We start from the raw sequence: 24348 nt of genomic DNA, 5'->3' as shown, positions 1-24348 counted from the left end.
CATTATAATATTATTTGACTTAAGTCATACTTGACGATGAAAAAGAGTGGCAGAGTTTCTTGCCAGTTCTTGCCCGCTGTACGTCCTTGACTTGCGAACTGGTAGTTAATGTAAGTTTAGAATCAATCAAAAGTTCCGTTGACGTTCGTAAGTGTACTTACCTATGCGAAGAAAGTTAAACAATAGCAGTTAAACGTAACAATTAAAAATGAAACTCCAGTATAATCACGCATATAATTTTATTAGATCAGTAGCTAGGCTCTTCTATGATCAATTAGTTAAACATTAATTGACATTTAATATAAATTATACTTACATTACGGGTATAAAAATAAAACGTAAAAAATTGCTATCTACACAATTATTACAATCAATACGTATGCGCTATTAGGTCACTCAATTGTGATTAACTTTGTTCTTCAATCATATTATAATTGAAAATGAAAATACTTAGCTTATGGGCAACGATAAACGTTTTTATGTCATGCAGTCCTTTCAGATGCATTCAATTTGTATTCTAAATTGCACGGAAGTAAAATCAAATAGTTTTTACTCGATATTGAATAAAAAACGATCTACGTTTCTCTTGAAAATGTTCTCTATGGGGGAATGTATAACGGATTTTGAAACGATGCCATATTTTGTTTGCTTGCGATTTGTCAACAGCACTGCAATCATAGCAAGTCCACCTTTCCGGTTGACTTTGTTTTTTAAATGTGTTCATCGTTCATATGGACCTGAAAGCCTTGAAGTATATTTAAGATTTTTTAATATTTCATTTATTAACGTATCTGTTTTATGACATATACTGAAATAAATACATTTGTATTGTGTTATTTGTTTGTGCACAGGCATATCTGTCTTTTAATACTGAACACATTGAATCATTTACGTCGGTGCAAGGACTTATTGCAAATACACCGGTATAAGTGACAAAGGTCTGTTTGAAACGTTTGTGTATTAAACGCAATGAACTCGAACACGTATTTAGTCATGAAATGATTTGTTTTGCGTTGAGAACAATTTTATGTGCTTAATGAATTATTTAAGTTTTCAATAGAGATGGTTTTCCTTTTTTTACTTAACTTGGTTAATCTACTTCCTTTGTCGTCGCGAAATGAAGTTCTTTATAAAAAATGAAAATTCATTCAATTAGATTCTGGTTCGAAATTTGGATTTCTAAACTAGAATCTCAGTGTAGATATAACCTTTTATTTTTGCTCGGCCATAAGTATACACTATATTATTATAAACGTGCCACTATTAGTTATAAAGGTCACGTTAATTATTTTAGTATCATAAGTGGGATACGGCCAAAACTTTAGAGCTTTTATCGATTTAGTTTTTTGCAAAAAAAAATCATACTTATAAGTTTTTTAATCGTATTAAACATAACGTTGCTTTTAGTTCCGAATAATACACTATCCATAAGTTATATAAAACCAAATAGCTATTACGTGTAAAGAAATTACTTAATAAAACCATCTTAAGGTTTATTGTGACTTTATGAATAAGACCGTCGAGATGACGATGTAGAACAAATGACGAAACAATGGTGATTAGCCGAACGGAGTCGCGTGTCTGTGATTGGACAAGACTCTGTTGGCCAATCATAATTAAACGAATTGCTTTCGTCTTTTGTTTGAAAATTCCACGTCCAATTATTTATTGACAACGATTCTTAAGTGCATTTTATATAAACTGACATTGAAGAAATGCTTATTTTACAAGGCCAAAAACGAAATAATATAATAATAATAATACTTATTTTATAAACGCTTCTCGATATATTATTTACATAATTTGAATTATACAGCTAATCTTTTTAACCATACGTTTTTGGATATACCTTTGGGGACGTAGCTATAAGAGTTATCCAGCTTAGGGTTTTTGTGATGAAAAATATTTAGATTTCTCTCACTCAAAGACTCAAAGTTATCCGATAAACTTAAATGAAAATCCGTGCTCTTGATTGAGTTAAATGTATTATATTTCTGAATAACACGATATTAATAGAGTAAATTTCACTTTCATGGCTAATTTTTCTTACCTATCGAATAGCATAACGACTTCCTTCCTCCTTAAGATTTTATAAGTAGGTTAGGTAGGGCAAAGATTTTAATAGACGTCTTAAAATATTTCAGCACTGAAACTCAAAGCTGGGATACCCATAGCAATTATAATTTATCGTTCATTTAACATCTATAAAACGCTATCAGTCTGACTTCAACAACAATATAAAATTACCTAGATATTTAATTACATATATTTCGTAACTATATCGTTGACAATTCATTAGTAGTAATCATTTAACTATATACTAATTATGTTTTATTGTAATTAGAATAAACAAAATTTTTAATTTTGCCATTAAATTAATACAAAAAAATTAATTTATTACAGTTAGATATTAAACAATACAATATATTCAATATACCATATACGCATGAGCTTATAAAGGAAACATACAAGAGAGGAATTACAATAACATCGAAAGTGAAAAAACATTGGCGTTATCCTTGCCTCAAACGGTTCACCTTTATATGTAAATACTTACCTTCGGTGTACACACGAGGTTAATTGGGTCTCAAATTGACTACTTTGCCAACGTTATCAACTTATAATACAAAGGTCAAAGTAAAATATATACAGTAATTTATGATATAAGTAACAGGACGTATTTCTATCATATTTTACAGCAGTTTTATCATCCAATTTCCGTGTCGCGTTTCTATTTTGAAAAATATAGTGCAATACAATTCAAAATGATATATTTTTGGGAGATTTTAGCAGCGAAGATAGTTTGTTGGCTTTTATCCAAACCGAAATGCAGTCGACGATATCTGGTGGAGCTAATTTATAAAAAGCTATTGTTTCAATTCTGAATTTTATAAAACGTTACAAATTTCAATGAATATACAGATTTAACAATTTTCCATCCAACTCGAATTGAGATTGACTTGTTGTAGTTGCTTATTAAATACATACTTATATAACAGTATTTATTGTATTGGCATACATCATATTATATACTAGATAGATTCTATAAATAAATATATCAGTGGCGCTACAGCCTTTTTAGGCCTGGGCCTCAGATTACTGTATCTGATTCTTCACCATCTAATCAAATAAGAGAGTAGGTGATCAGGCTTCTGTGCTTGAAACAGTCGACTATTTGGATCTAAGGCAAGCCGGTTTCCTCAAGATGTTTTCCTTCACGTTCGAGCGAATCTTAAATGTAGACATTGAAATAAATTCCATTGTTGCACAGCCGGAATCGAACCTGCGACCTCAGGGATGAGATTAGCATCCTGAAGCCAATAGGCCAACACTGCTAAATAATATAATTTAGAAAAAGGTTTTTTTGCAAAGAATTTATTGTTTACAGAAATACATATATTTAGAATTTTTTCCATCATTACATTAGTTCTAAGCTGCCGCACGTCTTCCTCGTCTGATCTAATCGCGCCTGGAAATCATAAGGAGAGAGACTTTGGAATATCACATTACTGCGTCATTGTTATCCACGAGTCAGGTTACATGAGATAATTGTTTTACCCAAATTCAATCACTCATGTGGATTCAAAGAGTATACTTACCTTAAACTCTCAGCATTTTTTTTTCTGTATTGGGTTGCCTGAAAGAGATTGTCGCTTGTTAGCGATAATGGAACCCGTTCCACCCCTAACCCTTGTTTTTCAACAAAGTTTACAAAATATTTAATTTAAACAAAACAGATTTCAGGTGTGTAATTGTTATCCAACATATTTAAGACATTTTGCAATTTCCTAATACAATAGTAATATATAATTCTATACATTAATCTTATATACTATATATAACCACCACATAAGCTCAATACTGCACAATATACACAGCTATATTTGAGCCCTTAATTATTTATACAATTATTGTTCATATCTATAGAACATTAAAGTCATAAGAAGATTTAGACGTAATTTTACTTTTATTTATACATGTGTTGCGAAAGTGTTCGTAATTTTTGCCAATCTCGTAAAACCTATAACAGTGTTAACCTAAGACAGTTAAGCGGTAATTGAAAATGCACCGCAATTGGAATACGACAAGCATTTTTATTACAATTGTCCCATTAGTTGGTAGGTTCATGTTATATTTTCACCCCTAAAAAAGATTTCACTCTTAGCGCTAAACTAGCTCTAATGTTGCTGCATGTTGCCATGGCAACCGTTGTACAAACTATTGCTTAGATTTTAGTGTTCCTGCACTAGAAACGGGTTATGCACTAAATAGTCTTAGTCACAATGCTGCTGGGACTTTCACTGGGGCTCGAACTGTCATCTAGACGAATGTTTCTTAAATCCTGTAACAAAATAGAATTACCTTCTAACTATACGGTATTTACAATATTCGTAGACTACAAAGTAATAATTAAAAATTTATTATAAAAAAATTAAAACAAAATTAATTCATGTGACTTTTATGTTTTTGAAAAAAAAAATACGGGTTTAGTAAAATTCTAATAGTTGAGGCGGTACATATTGGACTCATGAAATTATTGCATCTCATTTTTCATGTTCAATTCTTAAAGTATTTCTTGGCACACGTCATCGGGATTGTTGGATATAGACGTACAATTGGTGTATCGCCGGCATTCAAACGTAGGACAACAGAACAGTTGTTCGCTGACAAGTTATCAATGAAATATATTTAAGGCCTAAATAAAATATTAGGTCCTTACATATGAAATTGGCGTTTTGTCGTACTGGCCACTTTGACCTCAAATACCTACTCTTTGGTTAGGAATTTCAAATTCAAATTTGTACAGCTATTTACTTATATATTTGTGCTTTGATGACCGTCATTTGTTTTTTTGTTCTGTTTTTTTCTGTTTGCGTCACTCATTTTACAAAATGGAAAACTTAAAGTATCGCATTATTTACGAGTACGAGTTCCGCCGTGGCACTAGTGCTGCGGAAACGACTCGAAGGGTGAATGATGTGTATGGCGGTCATGTTGCAAAAGAAAACACAGTTCGTTTTTGGTTCCAACGTTTTCGTTCTGGAAATTTCGACCTGCAGAACAAGCCCCGTGGACGGCCTGAGACCCAAGTTGATAATGAAGTATTGAAGGCTATTGTGGAAGCGGATCCATCGCAAACCACGTCCAAGATAGCTGCAGGCTGCGGTGATAGTGTTAAAACTGTTTTAATTCACTTGAAGCAAATTGGGAAGATTACCAGTAAGACTTCTGCGTTAACTTACTGAACCGGCACAATAATGAAGGTATTTTAAACCGAATCATTACCTGTGATGAAAAATGGATTCTTTACGATAATCGAAAGCGCTCAGCGCAATGGTTGGATCCTGGCCAGCCAGCCAAATCCTGCCCCAAGCGAAAATTAGCCCCAAAAAAGTTACTTGTAAGCGTTTGTTGGACTAGTGCCGCTATTGTTCATTGCAGCGTTCACAAATCTGGCCAGACTATTACGGCTGATGTCTATTGTCAGCAATTGAAATCCATGATGGAAAAGCTAGCGGCTAAACAACCTAGGCTGGTCAATCGCTCCACGCCACTGCTACTTCACGAGAACGCTAGACCACGCACTGCACAACAGACGGCTACCAAATTAGAAGAGCTTCAATTGACATTCCAATAAGACATCTTCCGTACTCCCCGGACCTTGCTCCAGCAGATTACCATTTTTTTCGAAATTTGGACAACTTCTTACAAGGGAAAAAAATTTACTCTGATGGGGCAGTCCAAATCGCCTTCACAGATTTTATTGATTTCCGTCCGACTGTTTTTTTAGTAAAGGGATCAATGAACTATCTATGAGATGGCAAAAGTGCATAGAAAACAATGGTACATACTTTGATTAATTCAATATATTATATTTAAAAATATTCGACTTTTTGTTCCTCCCATACAAAACGCCAATTTCATATGTAAGGACCTAAAAATACAAAAAGGGTAGTACAACTGGTGGTTTGAACTAAGTTACTTTTTTTCAAATATAATAGGAAGCAAAGGGGCAGCTTTTAAGAATTGGTACACTATTGAAAGGTTCACGTACATTTACACATGAACGTCAATATTAGATAAAGACGAAAAGTACGGTAAGAAAATAGTATAATGGCCAAGTTTGAATTTCAGAGTATTAGCCATGAATTCGAGTAACCAATATTCTACAAAATATATAGTTTTTGTTCTTATGTCATTGTAGTATGTTAAAAAAAGAACAGTTGGCCTAGAGGTTTACACTTTTTTTTTGTGTGCAACTGTCTATCCTGAGCTCGTTTGTTAGAATCACGACTTGTACTAATACAGAATGTCTTGCTCTATTAACCTCTCTTCTTATGGATGCTTTTCCTCTTTAAACTCTTTTAAAAGTCTCCTTGTCTCTCTTTAAATTTTTTTTTACAATATCCTGTCTTGTTCATATATTTTCTTTTGTATTTAATGAACCGTAAGATTTAGTTTTTAGTTTAAATTTTATTTTATTTTTCTAAAATGTATAAATTTTTAAAGAAATACAAATAATGTTTAACTTAAAATAATTTGTTTAGAAAAATCAGGGAATAAAAAATTAATATGGGCAACCGAAATGACTGAGATCAAAACGGTAACGTCCCAATAATTGCTTTCCGAAATGCGTTAGGCAATCGTACGTAAAAAGGTTTCTCTTTGAGACGATATTAAATATTTTCCAACTAATAAATTGAACTGGTTTTGCACATACAATGCTATGTCATCGAAAAAAGATATTTACTTCTGTTGGATATTCTCCGTTTAACCAAATAGTTAGGTGTAGTATTAGGCAGTCGCGTCCACATAGATTCAAATCCAATAGATACTATCAACTCATATTTTATTACAACACATATTTAGAGCTTTAAACGGAAACTACAGCCTAGATTTAAAAAGGCTGTTATAGATATAACCATTCTCCCATTCTCCCTGTATGTTTACGGAAAGGATGGAGTCGAAGCTTAAGTCAAAGATTCATAAAAATATTCATAACTCGAAGTTATGAAAATAACAATAACTAACGTAAACTAAGTGTATAAAATCAAAACTAATAGACATCTGATTTGTAATTTTTATAGTCTAGAATTAATTATTATTATTATTACCATGTAAATCTCGCGTTAACCACGACTTATACTCGATATGCTCAACAGGGGCTGAAAATAAAGCAAAAGACGCAAGGTAAAACGTTGTATGCGATTGTGTTTTACAAACCTGTGTCAACCCTGTTTTTATATCTCAGTTGCTACAAATAAAGTTCTATGAGACGACAGACTTATTTTATTATTATAATCAATCTTTTCGCCGTAATTTTATTTTTTATTTTTATGTAATAGCAGGCAAACGGGCAAGAGGCTCACCTGATGTGAAGCGATACCCATGGACACTCACATTGCCAGAAGGCTCGCAAGTGCGTTGCCGGCCTTTCAAGAATTGGTACGTTCTTTTCTTGAAGGACCCTAAGTCGAATTGGTTCGGAAATACTTCAGTGGGCAGCTGGTTCTAACCTAACACTATATATAGAAAGGATTTCTTCATGTATATTTAATTTAGATAATCTGAACGGTTAGACTTTCTATCTTCTATCTATTTCCTGATATCAGGAAATATAGTAGGTACTCAAGGTAAGATTTAGAATTTGGAATAAGCACGAACTACAGCTTTCATATTGTACAACGTTTTGTCATACAACAGTTACGCTCAGCACAACTTGTTACCCTCATTGTTAAAAGCAAATAATTTAATAAGTTTTGTAAGTGTGTAAATAAATGTACAGCTGTGTCGTGTTGTTGTTTAACGTAGAACAAATTACGTTCAAATATACAGAAAAGGTTTGAAACTATAACTAAAACAAACATTTGTCTGTTATGTTAAACGTACTTAATAATTAAAACCGGACGCCTGTAAAATATTGCAATGCTGATAAATCCATAGCAATTTTAAATTGCCACATTTTTGGGTGTCACGTAATATCCAATCAACACACGTTGTACAGTATCCAATCTGTTTATTGATTCACCATAATTGCACAAATCATTGTATGTAACAATAACTCTTCGTGTAATATTTTGCGGAATTGAGTAAAAGCAACAAAACAAACATTGGTTCAGGTCGGCTTCAGATTTTTATATGTTGTCTAATAGACAAGGTCCTATCTTCTTGTGAACGTGAACTATCTTGGCTCGATAACGGCAAAGAATTGATGCCTTTGAGATGTGGTGCTGGAGGCGAATGCTAAGAATAACGTAGAATAACTCGCATCAATACATCGCTCCTGAACCATTTCCGTATACAGACTCGCGTGTCTACCGTATTCCGACAGCGAGTTGTATCTTATTTCGGCCATACAACGCATAGAGGCGTTGAGAACTTGGAGAAACTGATCGTGGTCTGTGTTACCAAAACAGAGGGTAAAAAAATCATATGAACGTTGCAGATGGACCGATCAAGTGACGACTCATTGTCCTCAAAACTATACACTGTCAAACATGAGCCGCCGACTAAGAGAGAGTAGACAAGTAGGTGATCAGCCTTCTGTGCCTTACACATATCGATATTTGTGCTTAGGACGTGCCGATCACGATGTTTTCACAGCTTGTCACTGCCAGTTAGTAAGGCGCCACTGAAAGACAGTTTTGCTGATGGCAGCAACTAAAAGCTGATTTGGGCCCATTTTTGAATGGACTGATTATATATATATGTCAGAGATTACGTAATAAACGAACCTGATGCAATTCGTTTTATTAGAATGGGAACATCACGAAATCTTACAGGTTGTAAGTTGTCAATGTGTTAAAGTCAATTTGTCAGTAGTGCGTAGAATCGATCGTTGAGTTCAGACGGTAGTAGCTCTCTGATCGGCGCCTGCGCCTGTGTTTAAATATTAAGTTATAATGTCGGACGACGGTAGTAACACCAATGCGACACATATATGTGCTTTAATCACATAAATATTAAACTTATCTAAAAATCAATGGTGCACAATGTACTGCCTAGATATGAATGCACGACCTCTTGGTTAAAATCATGCTTAAATTATAGTCCAACCCTGCTTTTACCACTGCGTAATTGAATAAAACTCTTACCCGTGAAGTTGCTAGCCGTTGCACGACAATTTCTAATCGGTCACCCGCAGAGGCAATCAAAGGCACAGTCAAGCAGCAGTCATAATCGACCGTTCGTGTACCATTCACCTGTTCAGAAATAAATAATTAAAAATGGCATTTTTTCGTAAAAATCAGATAGCATTGCGCAAATTACATGTTTTGTTGTAATTTTATTGTATGATTAACTGTTTCTTTACGCCCCTCCCCTATAACTACTTGTGTTTATAAAACCTAAAAGAAACAGTGGTGCTACAACATATTTTAGGTCTAGGCCTCAGATTTATGTATCTGTCTTATCATCAATCTATTAAGCAAGTAGGTGTCATCAATCAGTCTCCTCTGCTTGACGCCGTCGACTTTTTAGTTCTAAAGCCGGTTTCCTCACTATGTTTTCCTTCACCGTTCGAGCGAATGTTAAATTTGGAGTGGTTCGGGGAGTGAACCTACGACTACTACGACTGTATTGTAACATTGCTCTATTTAAAATGAAATCAGTCGTAGTTCACAGCTTAATATCTCTTATTACCTAATTATTGGGGTTGTATAATTAAGTTTTTAGCTTGTAAACAGGAATGAGTAAGCAATGTATTTTCATTTCAAAGATAATAGATAAAAGAAAACAATATCGCCTAGCTCTTCAGGGCCTTACGAAGTACGCTCATAATTAGAACGTCAACTATGGTGATTGGTTTTGATCACTAATATGTGACATATAAACACTTCGAACGTTTATAACATAATATATAAAGAACACGTTTTATATTGTAGTAGAGTTTGGGGGCGTTAGGTATTTTTTGATATTTCATAACGACTCCCTTTGACAAACGGTATGGAACGGAGTTCAGCGAATACCGTTGTTGAAAAAACCGTACGAAATATTAACCTGACGTTCAGTTATTAAAACTCGCCGGCAGAGCATGTAAAAGAATTTTAATTTATTTTATCTATGACAATTTAAAATATTATATTTAATTTAATATATATAAATATAATATTTATATTTTCATATGACCATTTCGTTCCTAAATGCGTTCCTTCAGGTCATAGTTTTGATCCTCGGTTCTGCACCAATGGTCTGTCTTTCTATGTGCATTAACATTTTCTCGAACGTTGAAGGAAAACTTCGTGAGAAAACTTAGACTTACTCAAGTCGTCGGCTTGTTAGGCACAATGAAACAGATACAAGGCCCAAATATATTTTAGGTGATCAAAACCGCGTAATTTGCAAACCTATGTTTTCATCAGTTATCTATATATTTTTTAACAATAAAACAATATTTTTAACATCTACAAACCTCACCTTTAAACATATTTAAAATTTCAATATTTTTAATAGGCTTTTTGCAGTATTCATTTCCGATAGGAGCAAAGATTATAAATATAATTCAGGTCATGAGAACGATTGATGTAATTAATAACGGCTGACGAGTCATGGAAAAATAAAGCAACAATTTCAACGCATTAATTATTGAAGATAAATTCTATAATGATATTAAAAATGCGTAATTACATTTAAATGTTATGGCATAGTAGCGATCCTGACTAAAAGAATTTCTTGTCCTCATAGTTCTGTATCTGTTTCATGATCATTTGTCAATCTAATAGGCAAGTAGGTGCTTGGACACGCCGTCGACTTCTTGGATCTAAGGCTTGCCGGTTTCCTCATGATGTTCTCTTTCACCATTCGAGCGAATGTTAAATGTAATAGAATGAAATTCCATTGGTGCTTAGCCGGGTATCGAAGCTACGCCCTCAAGGATGAGTGTCGCACGCTGAAGCCACAAGGCCAACACTGCTCATATATATGACTCTCTCTCTTGAATCTCTTGTCTTCTATAAAAATATAGATAGTATATAATCCTCGCTATGAATGACCACTGACCTGTAAAATCCTGTCATACGGACGTAACAGCCCAACGATATCTGCTGGTCCACCTTTACGTATCCTATTGATGTAGACCCCCCTTTCATATAGACCATCGGAGACGGAGAACCCATAATCATCGTATATTGCATCCTTATATAGTATAACGTGATGAACAGAACCCCGAGCTGGTGATAGCGTATCGCTGCTGTAGAGACCTTAAATGTTTAACAATCATATTAGACTGAGGTGGTATACTTAGGTAGTAGGATAATGGAAACCCTTGCGTCCACATAAGGACAGGATGAACCTGAGTGTCTATAGACTAAGGACAAGGAATGATGGACTCGAGCCCCCTGTCATTGCAAGTGTCCATAGGCCGCGGCATCATTTAACATGAAAAAATGAAAGGGAATGACGAACCTAGATAAAAACCTATTCTAAAAAGGCCAGCAACGCACTCGAGTCCTCTGTCATTGCAAGTGTCAATAGGTGGCGGGATCACTTAACCTGTATTACGGACAAGGAATGTCGAAACTAAACAAAAACCTATTATAAAAAAGCCAGCATCACAGTCGCTAGCATTGTGTCATTGCGAGTATCCAAGGCTGGCCGGACCTAACATAAACTACGGACAAGGAATGACGAACCTAAAAAAAAACAAAATGGCCACCAACGTACTCGCGAGAGTATCACATAACCTCAAGTTAGCCCTAAGTCATTCTAAGCAAAATCGGCAAACTTTCAGAACGTCGCACAATAACTTCTAATTTCAATATTAAGTTTCCACGTAAGCATTAGATATTTATTTTGTTGATTGGCAATTGTTTAAAAGGTCAACAACGAAACTTGAAACTCGAACTTGGAACCTAATTTTCTTAGTTTCGTGGTAGAGATACAATTAGGTAATGTATCGTATTTCATATCCAATAATTATTATCGGATGTTATTTTAGTTGCGTGATCTGCCATATTTAATTACTTCAGTGGTCAATATTTACCAAACAATATTGTGTACTCTACATTGATATCAATTTCTATAAGCGGTCATGTTTTGTTAGTTTATACATAATCAAAATTAATTTCTATAAAAAGCATTAAAATTTGAACTATTATTGTATATAATATATACATTATATTATATATCACCGCTATGAATGTCGTCAGTTCGGTGGGCGGAGAAATTGTGACCAATTAAATAAAAATAAAAAGGCAAGATGTACTGTTTCTCTTTTTATAATTAATTAATAAATATTTGTGTACGAGTTGTCATGAAAATGCTATTTGTGAAGAAAAACATTGGAACAGATGTAAAATTGTATATATTTAAAGGTGATCAATATGTGTATGTTCAATAAAATATAATATAATTAGATTACTAAAAACGCTTACTAATTATCAAAATATTATATTTTCAAATACAGAGACTTATTATTAAAATAAAGTTACTGGTTTTGTAAACCAGAAGTATATAATCACAGTCATTCATTATGATGAAACAGAAGATTTAATAACTGTTACTCTGTAACACACCCACTCGCCCACACATACACACACACGCACGCGCATACACACACACAGACACAAACACACACCAAATTTATTTTTACGACTCCGTTTCCATTTTTTTTTCCTTTAGCACTTGCTTATTTTCTTCTATTGTATCTTATGACAATGACCTGATTGTACGTGTTCCGGTCCGGTGGTGGAGAGCCTCTCCATCACTCAGGCTATCTATCACTCAGGTCTCCTGTTACAGAGACCAGTCTCTCACATACACTTCCAAATGTTATCATCTTAGTTTAATCATAATAATCTGATATGTATGTATATGTGAGAGAAGAAATAAAGATTATTATTATTATTCACTTGTGATGATATACTTCTGTGATTGATGTGTACAAACGTTTTAACTATATAAACCTGTATTTTTACTTTAGTAATAAGTCTTAGTCGTCTTTTTTCTTTAACAGTTGGGAGAGCGGAGGATCCTGCCTACTCAACCATACCCTCTGCTGTGGTCTCTGGCAGAATGACCAGCGCTGTGGAACAACTCTGCTCCTCAGCATAATGCTGAGCCAGGGCCAATTACAACCACAGAACACACGCATTACACGATTGAACCTTTCTCTTTAAAAAAAATTGTTATTTCTCTATTATTATTATTTTTTATTTATTTTTATTTTATGTGTATCTCTGTGTGTTTTTTTAGTAATAAATGTTATGTCTATGTCTAAAATAATGAAAGAAAAAAAAAATAGTGAACACATACCTGGGACATCGTTCTCATAAATAGGACTATTCGAAAATTGAAAGCTGGATCCCGCCATGGGTTTCAACGGCGACTTTTGCGGGGTCGTCACAGTATATATACCGTTGTAGTCGTTATCCCAGTTACGCCGGTTCGGGGAGACTATACTATAAGGACCCATCTGCACATAGTCACATTTGCATGACGACCTCTCCATGTTGTGCAGCTGGCAATCCTTCATATTCGAAGTTAAAATTTCAATTTGCTGAACATCGTCCTCTCTTGTATTCGTTTTCTTCAAAGTCTCGGGGATAATGCACGTATTCTCGTAGTGAAACGTCTTGAGTGAATTATTGAGTGAATAATTCGGCAAGGGTAAGTCTTGAATGAACGAATTGAAATTGGAGGCCATAAGTTTATCTTCGTCTGTCGGTGAGTACGGCTGTTTATCTATTATTCGGGACTTGTCTGGTACAGCGTACTCTATTACTTCGGAATTGCCTGAAAATTGGATAAATGAGAAATGAAGGTACGTGAGACGTTACAAATAAATATGAGCTTTTATCAGACTATAATTTACTATTGCTAAGATATTGTTTCTGTCTATTATTTATTTCGATATATACAAATACTGTTTAAGTATTAAAATTATGAAATAAAATTTATTAGAGATGGGACATTTAATTATTAACAGTTCGTTACCTTAAACATACATGTTATTGAAGTTATTGCGCAACATGCGGCATTATCGCTAACGAGCGAAGTACAAGAGGTAGATTCAAAATTCAAAAAATTCAAAATTCTTTATTTGTTCAGATATATGTACAATACAATTCAGATAGAGGCCTCCCTAGTAAGTCAGAGACCTGTGACAGGGAAGCTTCGCTCTTCTTTAAATCAACCAACACAATTGGTTTAAAAAAAAAGAAAAATAAATAAATAAAAATAAACAAATATATGAATATATTATGATGACTATGTAATGTGTTTGTGAAAGACGAAACAAATGTGTGCGCGTGTTGCATGAAAAGATGGATTAAGGAAAAAATTATATTAGATGATTTAACAATGCTTCTGTTTTGTTGTAGTTGAGTGTACCGAGCCAATGGTTTAAAGTTATTTTACATTTATGGTATGTAAGATTATGAAAGCTAAGGGTTTTATTTAAACTATTATAGAGATAAGCTGAGCGATTGTTGTATTGCTTACGTGCAAAGATTGTCTTGCAAATTGTGTAGCTTATTATATTATGTTGGGTCCTTTTTTGAGGTGTGTCTGTTCTATGTGGAGAGGTTGCGTGTCTCCTAAGGACACAACGGAGAATATAGAGCTGGCGTATGATCAGTAGTTTGCAAGACTTGTACAACTCTTCAGTTAGAAAACTTTTATTTTTTAGTAACATTATTTTTATAATTGCTCTCTGAGCTCTTTCAAGTGCTAGAACTTTGGTTTTCGCACAACCACCCCACACTGTGATACAGTAGGTGATAACAGATTGAACTAATGTTTTATACACGGTATATATGATGTTTGGTTCCGCTACATGACGTAGATTGCAAAAAATCGAGCTTAACCTACGTATCCTTTTTATTACTGCATCAACATGCGCGTGCCAATTTAGATTTTGGTCAATAATCACACCTCAGTATTTAATCTGTTTCACCCTAAGCAGCGTACATAAATTATAAACAAAAAAGCCAAATAATCACACTAACTATTTAAAATATTAAAGAAATAAGTCTGAATAATCGAATCAATTAATGCCATCTACTCGGAAGCGTTGAGAATATGAAAATGGTTTACGTTATAAATATAATTAAACACTTAAAATATTAGTTTCGGTATAATTCTAATAAATTTCAAAGAAAATTAAATACACTTACAGCTAGAAGTATTTAGGGCGATATGTCCAGTAGCGGTAGAAGTATTAACTCCTATTTAAACCTAAAATATTAAAGTACTAACCACAATTACCACTCGTCCTCACGGGCGTATTCTGGTCCCAGGACTCCACAGCACTGTCGTTTGAGAGCCCTGGACTTGACGTGGAATGGCTAGAATCCCTTGCACTCGATTCACCGCAGTCCAAATGACCTATCAATACCGTACATAATGCAAATATAATTTTTAATTATGAAAATGTTGCTGTAAACAGTTAAACTAAAAATATTATAGATTTTTCTCCGTCATTTCATAAAAAAATACTATGATGTTGATTGAAATTGAATTGCAATATGAATGAGACAAATTATATCGCGAATACTTTTCCGATAAATCTGCACTATTGTAAATCCTTTTTGTAGAAAATCGCATACAAGCCGGGGCAGCCATCGTAGCCAATGGACCCACTTTTGTGAGTGCGTTGCCGGGTTTTGATGGAGGGGTACACACTTTCTTTGAACAATTGGCGATCATATCTCCAGGTAAGATCCCAACTGGAAATCGATTCCCCAGTTCGCTAGTTCGCAAATGAAGATGTTTTAAGAAGCTGACCGTGGAAGACTTCCAGCCATCAAGGTGATGCTGATGAAATGTTTAGTTAAAATGCCTTAAGAAGCGCTATTACTACACTCACCAGTGACTTTCCTACACATTTGCAGCTGAATTCTTTGCCCACTTTGTTGTAACAACTTGATTGCTTCCGATAAAGGTTTGTTTAGGACGCTCTCGCCATTTATACTGAGCAGCTCATCTCCAATGGCCAGTTTCCCACACTTTTCAGCCAAGCCACCTATAATTAAACTCTATTAGAAATCTTAATTAATATTCGGAATCAGAGCAGTGCTGGCCTAGTGGCTTCAGCGTGCGACTCTCATTCCTGAGGTCGTCGAGGTTCACTCCCCGGCTGTGCACCAATGGGCTTTCTATCTATGCGCATATAACATTCGTTTGAACGGTGAAAGAAAAGATCGTGAGGAAACCGGTATGCCTTACTAAAAAGTCAACGGCGTGTGTCAGGCACAGAAGGCTGATCTAGGTGATCAGCCTTGCCTATTAGATTGACCATGATACCGAGACAGAAATTTGGGGCCCAGATCTAAAAAGCTTGTGCCGCCACTGACTCATTTTTATCTTATTATTTTTATTGCAGATTTATGGGACAACTGATAGATTTTTTCGATTCAGTCGTGTGACATCCGTTTGATTTTTAAATAACTTATATTTTGGATTCATTTTTTACTCATAAAATTTACACATATCGTGCTCGACTCTTGTTTTTATGTAGCCTAGAATTTCGTATTTTAATATATACTTGCTTTTTAAAACAGATACACAACAAAGTATGTTAAATTAGTTACTTGTCCATGTCATTATCACTTCGTATTCATATTTAAATTTCGACAGTAATTGACAGTGAATGCATAAATAATTTTCTATAAAATTATATTAATTTTGCGGATATGTTTTAACTGGCATTTAATAATAACACAGTTATATCACCTACCAATACTAATTCATCAAAGAAAACTTCTAACGGTAAGACTGTTATAATTAAAAATTTCGTATTTTGATACAACGCAAACATACAAGGTACTAAACAAAAAGCAGTCTTTATCTTCACTTTCAGAGGTTTTTTTATAACCACTTTCTTAAAAACAAAATTTTCACTATCGATTCAAAACTTTATATATATTCACTAAACATCTTAAGCAGTATCTGGCACATGGTGACACGAAATAATCTAACAATTATAACTAATTATACAATGTAAGTGTTATCTAGAAATTATTATCTGAAGTACGGTTAACATGTCAACAGGAAGAGACTGACTTTACTATCCACAACATAGGAAACCTAGTGTGGGGTATAGTGCACTTTCTCTTTTAACTGTACATGTATTTTTTTTAATACAGTTTTTTGGCTGGTAACACTATATAGAGTGTTGTTAGGACCAGTATATTTCTATCTCTGTATAAAAGTCATGTAGGTGATCGGAATATCACATAATGTCAAACTTTTGGGTAAGATAATTCAGTTCCGTGATGTTATCCAATCGTGCAAAAATCAAATAAGCTTAACGAACAAAATTCCTGTTAGTATTGTCTTTTGTTTGACCACACACGCTGAAAAGCACGCGAAACGTTGGAAAAAAATTAAGTTTTAGAATTATGTAAATAATTATAAGTGTTTTTCTTAAAATTCCTGTTCCGAAATTAAATACTCCTTTTAAGATTTTTATTTTTATGGAACAGGAGGCTTAGCTGATGCTTAGTGATACCGCAATCTCAACGCCAGAGTGCTTGCATGTGCGTTGCTGATCTTTTAAGAATTGGTACGCTCTTTTCTTGAAAATATATTTTGGGAAATTCTTCAGTTTTCCAGTTCACAAAATCTTAATGATTATGATTAAGAAAATCCTAAGCTCACAAATATAGCTCACTAAGCATAATGCCAATCCATTTTTAAATCAAAACACCAATCAATAGGTTTTCAGCCTAAAAAATTATATTGGGTGTGTAACTGGTAACGGTGACTTGATTCCGCTTAAGCATTTTCATTCTTATATAATTTAATGTAAAATTTACTATCACTATCTACTACTATCTTATGCTAAGAAGGAGTATTAAGAATATCTATGACGCTAGATCACCTGCATCATGAGCACACCCCACATACACACCCTTACGTACATATCATCACTTTCACACCATCACACAGCACAGCAGAATTAGTATTGCTTAGTTAAATTTGTTTAATATTTTTTATTGATTATTTCCTTTTGTAAATGTTTGACCCTTTTTGTATCATATGAGTCTTTGGCTATATTATTAGTATAATTGTTTTATCTTAGTTGTAAGATTACGAAATTTGTAAAGACATACGTACCTTCAATAAGCCCGCTCAGTAGTATAGGCTGCGTTACATCCTCGCTTCCAGCTATTGTTAATCCCAGCGGCCCACTGTCTGGTCTTATGATTTCTACCATAAAAACCGCGTCATGTCTGTCCTTCCCGCTATTATTAGGACTGTCGGTATGCCCGGAGTCCTCTTCACTGTGTATAACAGCTTTTGTTTCCACGCTACTAAAGCTTTGCAAAGTGAGTTTTGCATTTTGCTTGTGTATGTTCGCCCAGTCGTCAGTCAAATCGCGTTTGCGGATTTTTAATGTTATTATATCTTCAGGTGAGTTTTGAAGGATGTTGAATGCTGTGTCCTGATAAATAATAATTTAATTTTAATACAGATTTTTCGTGTTTTAAAAGATCGCGCGCGCGTTCGCATTTTTGGCAATTTTTGATTACCTCCCCCCCCATGTAACGCGTCGTAACGTTTTACTGAACCTACCTACCCTCTACTGAAACATTTCTTGAACACCAATTTTTATCTAAGTCACAATGATGTGAGCGTAAGGAACCGAAAAGTCGCTAATATACATTTGTTAGTATTTAAATCGCGTATTAATATTATTAAAAATCTCCTTTCCGCCCCTGTAACACATCGAAAAGGTATTACAAGGTAAACGCTGCCTAAGCAGATACTATTTATATATGAGGATTAATTTATTAAATCAATACATACTGAAGATAATATAATCTTCCCTCTTTAAACTCTTTTAAAAACAGGTTGCATAATTTCTACATGTCCGCAAATACGCGTTATTAAGCTGCTAGTGTGTTTATCTACATAATAATAGTAAGTTAATATAATATCAAAACGATACAAAAATTCAGTACATATATTTAAAATAAATGGTGACTTTCACCAGTATAATCCTCGAAACCGAACCAATCTAAGCGTAGGTCAAACCAGGCTCCAGAAGATAAATCACTCCTATGGAAGTTGGTTTTTACAACAAGCTCCGATGTCGTTAAACGTAAATTATTCAATAAAGCTTTTTATACATTTGACTGATTGATTAGCTCCAGTTCAAACAATTTGTATAAACTTGGCGATTAAAAGAGAGTTTCTTGCCCGCTCTATGCCATTGACTTGCGAACTTGTAGTTAATGTAAATTAAGAATCAATTTAAAGTCTTTTCTGTTGACGTTCATAAGTTACGTATATGAAGAATGTTATTCTGAGTTTGAGTATAAATAAAAACTTTTAAACACTCTGCCATGCAATTTTTCAATTATTTTTCTCGTATAAAGTAAATATATGTTCTTGTCTGATAAACAGAATAATTAATTCTATTCTATGTCATTACTCTACAGTCTACCACATGACAATTAATAGCATAAATAATGTTTGTGCAAAATTTAACGTATTATTATGTAAATATTAAGGATTAATAAGGCAGTCATTTCGATTAATATATTACCAGTGACAAATTATGTAAAGGCTGTCCATTAATAGCCAGGAGATGATCCCCCGGAGCCAATGCGCCACTTCGATGGGCCACTGAACCTGGTTTGATATCTGATATCACCATTGGTTCCTCATTACTTAATAGCTTCTGTTTGCAACCTGCAAATATGTTTATTATTCAGAACACAGTAAATAACTTTTAATGAAGGACATTTCTTAAATACTCAAAGGCGATGAGAACTTGGAGAAATTCATCGAGGTTGCTAATCACGGCAAATCACGTGGTTCAATGATCAGATGGACCGATCAAGTCTAAGATAGTTGGCTCCAGATGTTTCATCGCTGACCACGACTGAGCTACCAACTGAAAGGATTTGGCATGGTAATAAAAATATATAAATAAATATCTTAACTGACAAGAAAAGAATATTGTTAGTATACCTATATATTGAGTGACATTGATGGAATAAGATAAAATTTGATAATCTGGGTTTAATTGGTGTATAATTATGTTTATATATTAAGATTATAAATCGATTCAGTAGTTTTTGATATAACTAATTGATATATATGTATATATATAATGGATCACAATTCTGGATATGTATAAAGCCGGGTATCCACTATGTTCGCGAACCTTCGAGACGGTAACGCGTATCTCCATAAAAACACGCCTGCTCGCGTCCACGAACAGACTGAGCTCCCCTTTGTGTTCGCCCAATTTACCGCCACCCGTTGGAGCGATGAGCACGGAGCGCGCACCGTTCACCCTCCACGTTCGCAAAGTAGCAATAACGCAACAGCTCCGCGTAGTGGCGTATCCACTACGCGGAGCTGTTGCAAGTGCGCGGAGCGCAATGTGTATACAATATATATACATTGTACGCGTTAATGTGTTGTAGCGACAACAATCTTCCGACTGCTAAAGATATATACCACTTCTACCATAACGATTGGGGCCTTTGGCCTGCCAGTCAGAGTGGTCAAAGTTCCATCCATTAGGACGTAGGAACTGTTCATCTGTTCCTCCACAGATTTTTTCTTTTCATAGGTATTTGAACTTGTTTTTACCTGTGATCGTAACTCCAAGACCTGCCGTGGTCTTCGCAAGCTTTACAGTAAAGACCCCACTCGACGCCTCAATAGTATTGGGCATACTGAATTCAACGTTCAAGGTCAGATATTTTGGGTTATGCGAATCATTTCTTCGCTGAAGAATTTCGTTTGCCACATCAAGAGTTAGATTCTCGTGACCGTTTATAGACATCACTCGATCCCGCACTTGGAGACATCCCGATCTATAATAGTAAATTTAAATTATTCGTTGTTTGATTTGTTGATTAAGGTTCTGTCATATTTTGGCTGATTGTGCCCGGGGTATAATAACATTAGCATTGTCTCTCTCTGCAAATTAATACAAGTACAAGATAGAGTGTTTTCGGAAAGAAAACGTTCGTGGTGGTTACGTAAACTAATATGATTTTTTAAATACAAAACAGGATAGACGTTTGGCCAAATTCCACTTGATGTTAAGTGAGTACTGTTTCAGGAAGATGGAAAGAGTGCCACTCCTTTGCTGTTTTTACAAGAATCAACAACCCAAATCTTTCCCCAACGTAGGGGAAAAACAAAACTTAGAACTTATACAAAATACAAGGACATAAAAATTCAAACAAGCAAAGAACGAAACATATCTACGCGTCCTTTTTTTATTCACAAAAGTTATTTTAATTTTATGTATCGAGATTCATGTCAAACTACGTAATAGTGGTGTCAAAATAATAACAAAAATAGCACAGGTCAAACCCTAAATACCACGACAGTTCTCTTTCTACACAGACTAACTGTTGACATTTTGGGTACGTTTTGGGACACTAGTACAAAATTTATAAACGTAATTGCTGAGCAAAGGTCTTTTTATTATAATATACAAAAAATTAAAAATGCTCTCTATTTCTGGTTCGAGAAAGTTAAGGATGACTGGTGAGGCTGCTGAAAGCCAGCCATTGGCGGGAAGTGGCAAAGCTTTGGATTTTTCACGTTTTGGAGCACATTTTGGATCCCAGAGTCCGCGAAGTAAGACTTATACTAAAAATCTTAAAATCTAATTAGAAATATAGCAATTGTAGCATAACTTAGAACGAAAAAACTTCTTCAATTTCTATACAAAAAAAATTACCAACTTTGAATACTTGTCATTTAGTATTGTCTTTTGTTAACATAGCTTTTACACATTAAGAAAACACTTTTTAAACGTATTGAAGCTATGTATTATTACGATAAACTTATAATTATTTACATAATTTTAAATTTTTCCGACGTTGACCACGCACGCTGTAAAGCATGCGAAACTATATAAGTTTATAATAATAATACATAGCTTCAATCCGTTTAATAAGTGTTTTCTTACTTGTCATTTGCTTTGTTTAATATCTGCCATAATACCTATAGTTGGGGAACAGGAAATAAAACTTTTAGCTGCTAGAAGTAAAAAGTACAACGAAAATGTTTGAATCTACTTAAAAACGAACCTGTAGGCTGGTGACTGTGGCGCAACATGTGATATGACTAACGTAGCATTATCTTCGTGTACTAGGAGTCCGCTGCTCTGCCCCGGAGGCACTTCCAACTGTATGTTCAGAGATTCCGTTCTACACACGCCCATGCTCATGTAGTTTTGCTGGTTGTCTGGAAAAATATTATCTTATATTCATATACAGGAAGTGAGTAAAGCATCTAAAAGCGTTTTAAAGACACTGGTACTTTGTAATTTGGTATTTAAAATTAAAAGTTAGTGAAATATATTCTTGAACAGTGTTGGCCTAGTGGCTTCAGCGTGTGACTCTCATCCCTGAGGTCGTAGCTTCGATTCACGGCTGTGAACCAATGGAGTTTCTTTCTATATCCGAATTTAACATTCACTCCAACGGTGAAGGACCCTTTCCCTGCGACCCAGAATGTCAACGGCGTGTGTCAGGCACAGGAGGATGATCAACTACTTGTCTATGAGATAGACAAATGATTATAAAACAGATACAAAAATCTGAGGCCATGAGCTAAAACACCTAGAAAACTAAATTGGGAAGACACTATTTGACCAAATTTAAACAGATATAATTAAAACAAAAGACGAATTATGCCGCGGTTTTGTTTATTGTGATTGGTGATAAAATATGGATATATATATATATCGTATATTTTCGATTGTATTCGAAATCAAAGTAAAAGTAAAAAAAACAACCTCAAAAACGATTAACTTTGATACGATTTGCGCTAACATTAAATACGCTTGGACGACTCAATCTCCATTACAAAGGTGTCGTAAAACATTTACAAAGTATTCCCAAACATTACCAAGTTTTTGTTCGAGGTTTGGACTTCACAATAAACAACCCCATAGTACGATTATGGGCCTAAACAAATATTGGGGGCGTGAAATCTCAAAGTTGGTTCACAAAAAATTGTTTGAACGCTTTTTGCTACAAAACGTTGGTGAAATTGTTATTCTTGGCAATAAATTTTCTAAATTATTCCTGGTTTTCCTGTTCTTTATTTAAGCGTATTTTTATTGTGATTTATAGTGATATGCAGTTAGATATTACATGGAAATTTCATTTTAATAATATTTACCAGAACTTACACGAAAACGGCTTTTGTTTTGAATTAACTTAGATAAGATAACTTAGAGAAGAAGCTTAATCTTATTGATTAGCATACTCTTATCGAAGAGTAATCATGCCTCTTACACAGTATTGGCCTAGGTTCGATTCCCGGCATATATATAGGTATATAGAAAGAAATTATTTCTATATACGCATTTAACATTCGCTCGAACGTGAAGGAAAACATCGTGAGGAAACCGGCTTGCCTAAGACTCGGTCGACGGGGTGTGCAGGCACAGATGGCTCCTAGTTACTTTTTAGATTTAAAAGATCATGAAACAGTAACAGAATTCCAGACCTTAAAAGGTTATAACGCGTGCTTTATCATGCCTCTATTAATAAAAGGGCAGTGTTAGCTTAGTGGTAAGCCACGCCAGCACTGATGTCGTCCATTCGACTCCAGCTGTGCACGAGATTAATACTTGCTTAAAACTGGTAAGGTACAAAAATGAACGGCACGTTCAGGTCCGGCCCAGAAGGATGAGGAAGCAGAAATGATAAGCTAAGATATAAGCTATACTGTTTTTTTATCCATCTTGGACTTAGATTAGACTTCCTTTAGAGAATCTTTTATGCATAACATATTATCAGTATCGTTAATAATTTATTTTATTTAATGTATTATAGTATACTCTGCTTGATAAAGTCTTATTATTATCTGGGTATCTATTTAAAAGCACTTAAACCATGCATTTTTTTACTCAACTCGGGGTAAAGTGACTAGAGAAGTGTTTCACAACCTATTTGTGTCATGGCCTTAGCCATTCCAAAATTATTATGCCCCAAACTCATAATTTGTAATGTATAAAAAATATTGATCACTTGTTTAGTGATAGGTTTTAGAAAGAAATTGTTAACTAAACACGGTAAGTACAATTTCAAAACATATAATGAAAATCTTTCAGTTTTTCAAATTACAAATAATTTTAATGAACTTTCAAAGGACCCCGTATTAAAAAAATTGCCCCGTAGTGGCACGTGGGCCTCACGATGGGATACACTGAGGTAGAGGCTCACCTAATGTTAAGTGAGTTCCATGGACTCAATGCTAGACGGCTCGCGAGTTCGTGGCCTTTAAAAGGTTGATGCATGATTTGAGCTTTCACCCCTTTCCCGACAAAAAGGGCTCGTAGGAGGCCCCGACACATTCTAACGGATCCGGACGATCCAATTACTGTAGCAAACAATAAATTAAATGCCGCCCGCG

The 24348-nt window shown here is 34.5% G+C and overlaps 1 protein-coding gene across 2 annotated transcripts in view; it reads right to left on the bottom strand.

Annotated features, from left to right (window-relative positions):
* Nucleotides 1–222: 222 nt before the first annotated feature.
* LOC123711977 (glutamate receptor-interacting protein 2) overlaps nt 223–24348 on the bottom strand; it is a 199393-nt gene continuing 175267 nt past the window's right edge. For both annotated transcript variants that reach the window (XM_045664874.1, XM_045664875.1), the window contains 10 exons: nt 22011–22167; nt 20551–20777; nt 19493–19638; nt 18058–18385; nt 15806–15961; nt 15196–15324; nt 13252–13731; nt 10999–11198; nt 9096–9203; nt 223–4342 (listed from right to left, as the gene is read on the bottom strand). In XM_045664874.1, the coding sequence (XP_045520830.1) occupies nt 4265–4342; nt 9096–9203; nt 10999–11198; nt 13252–13731; nt 15196–15324; nt 15806–15961; nt 18058–18385; nt 19493–19638; nt 20551–20777; nt 22011–22167 (2009 nt within the window). In that variant the 3' untranslated portion in view covers nt 223–4264. The remainder of the gene's footprint in view (nt 4343–9095; nt 9204–10998; nt 11199–13251; nt 13732–15195; nt 15325–15805; nt 15962–18057; nt 18386–19492; nt 19639–20550; nt 20778–22010; nt 22168–24348) is intronic.

The sequence above is a fragment of the Pieris brassicae genome, chromosome 7, assembly GCF_905147105.1.
Source record: "Pieris brassicae chromosome 7, ilPieBrab1.1, whole genome shotgun sequence".
NCBI lineage: Eukaryota > Metazoa > Arthropoda > Insecta > Lepidoptera > Pieridae > Pieris > Pieris brassicae.
The sequence above is the reverse complement of the archived record's forward strand: the minus strand, read 5'-3'. Positions and strand labels throughout refer to the sequence as shown.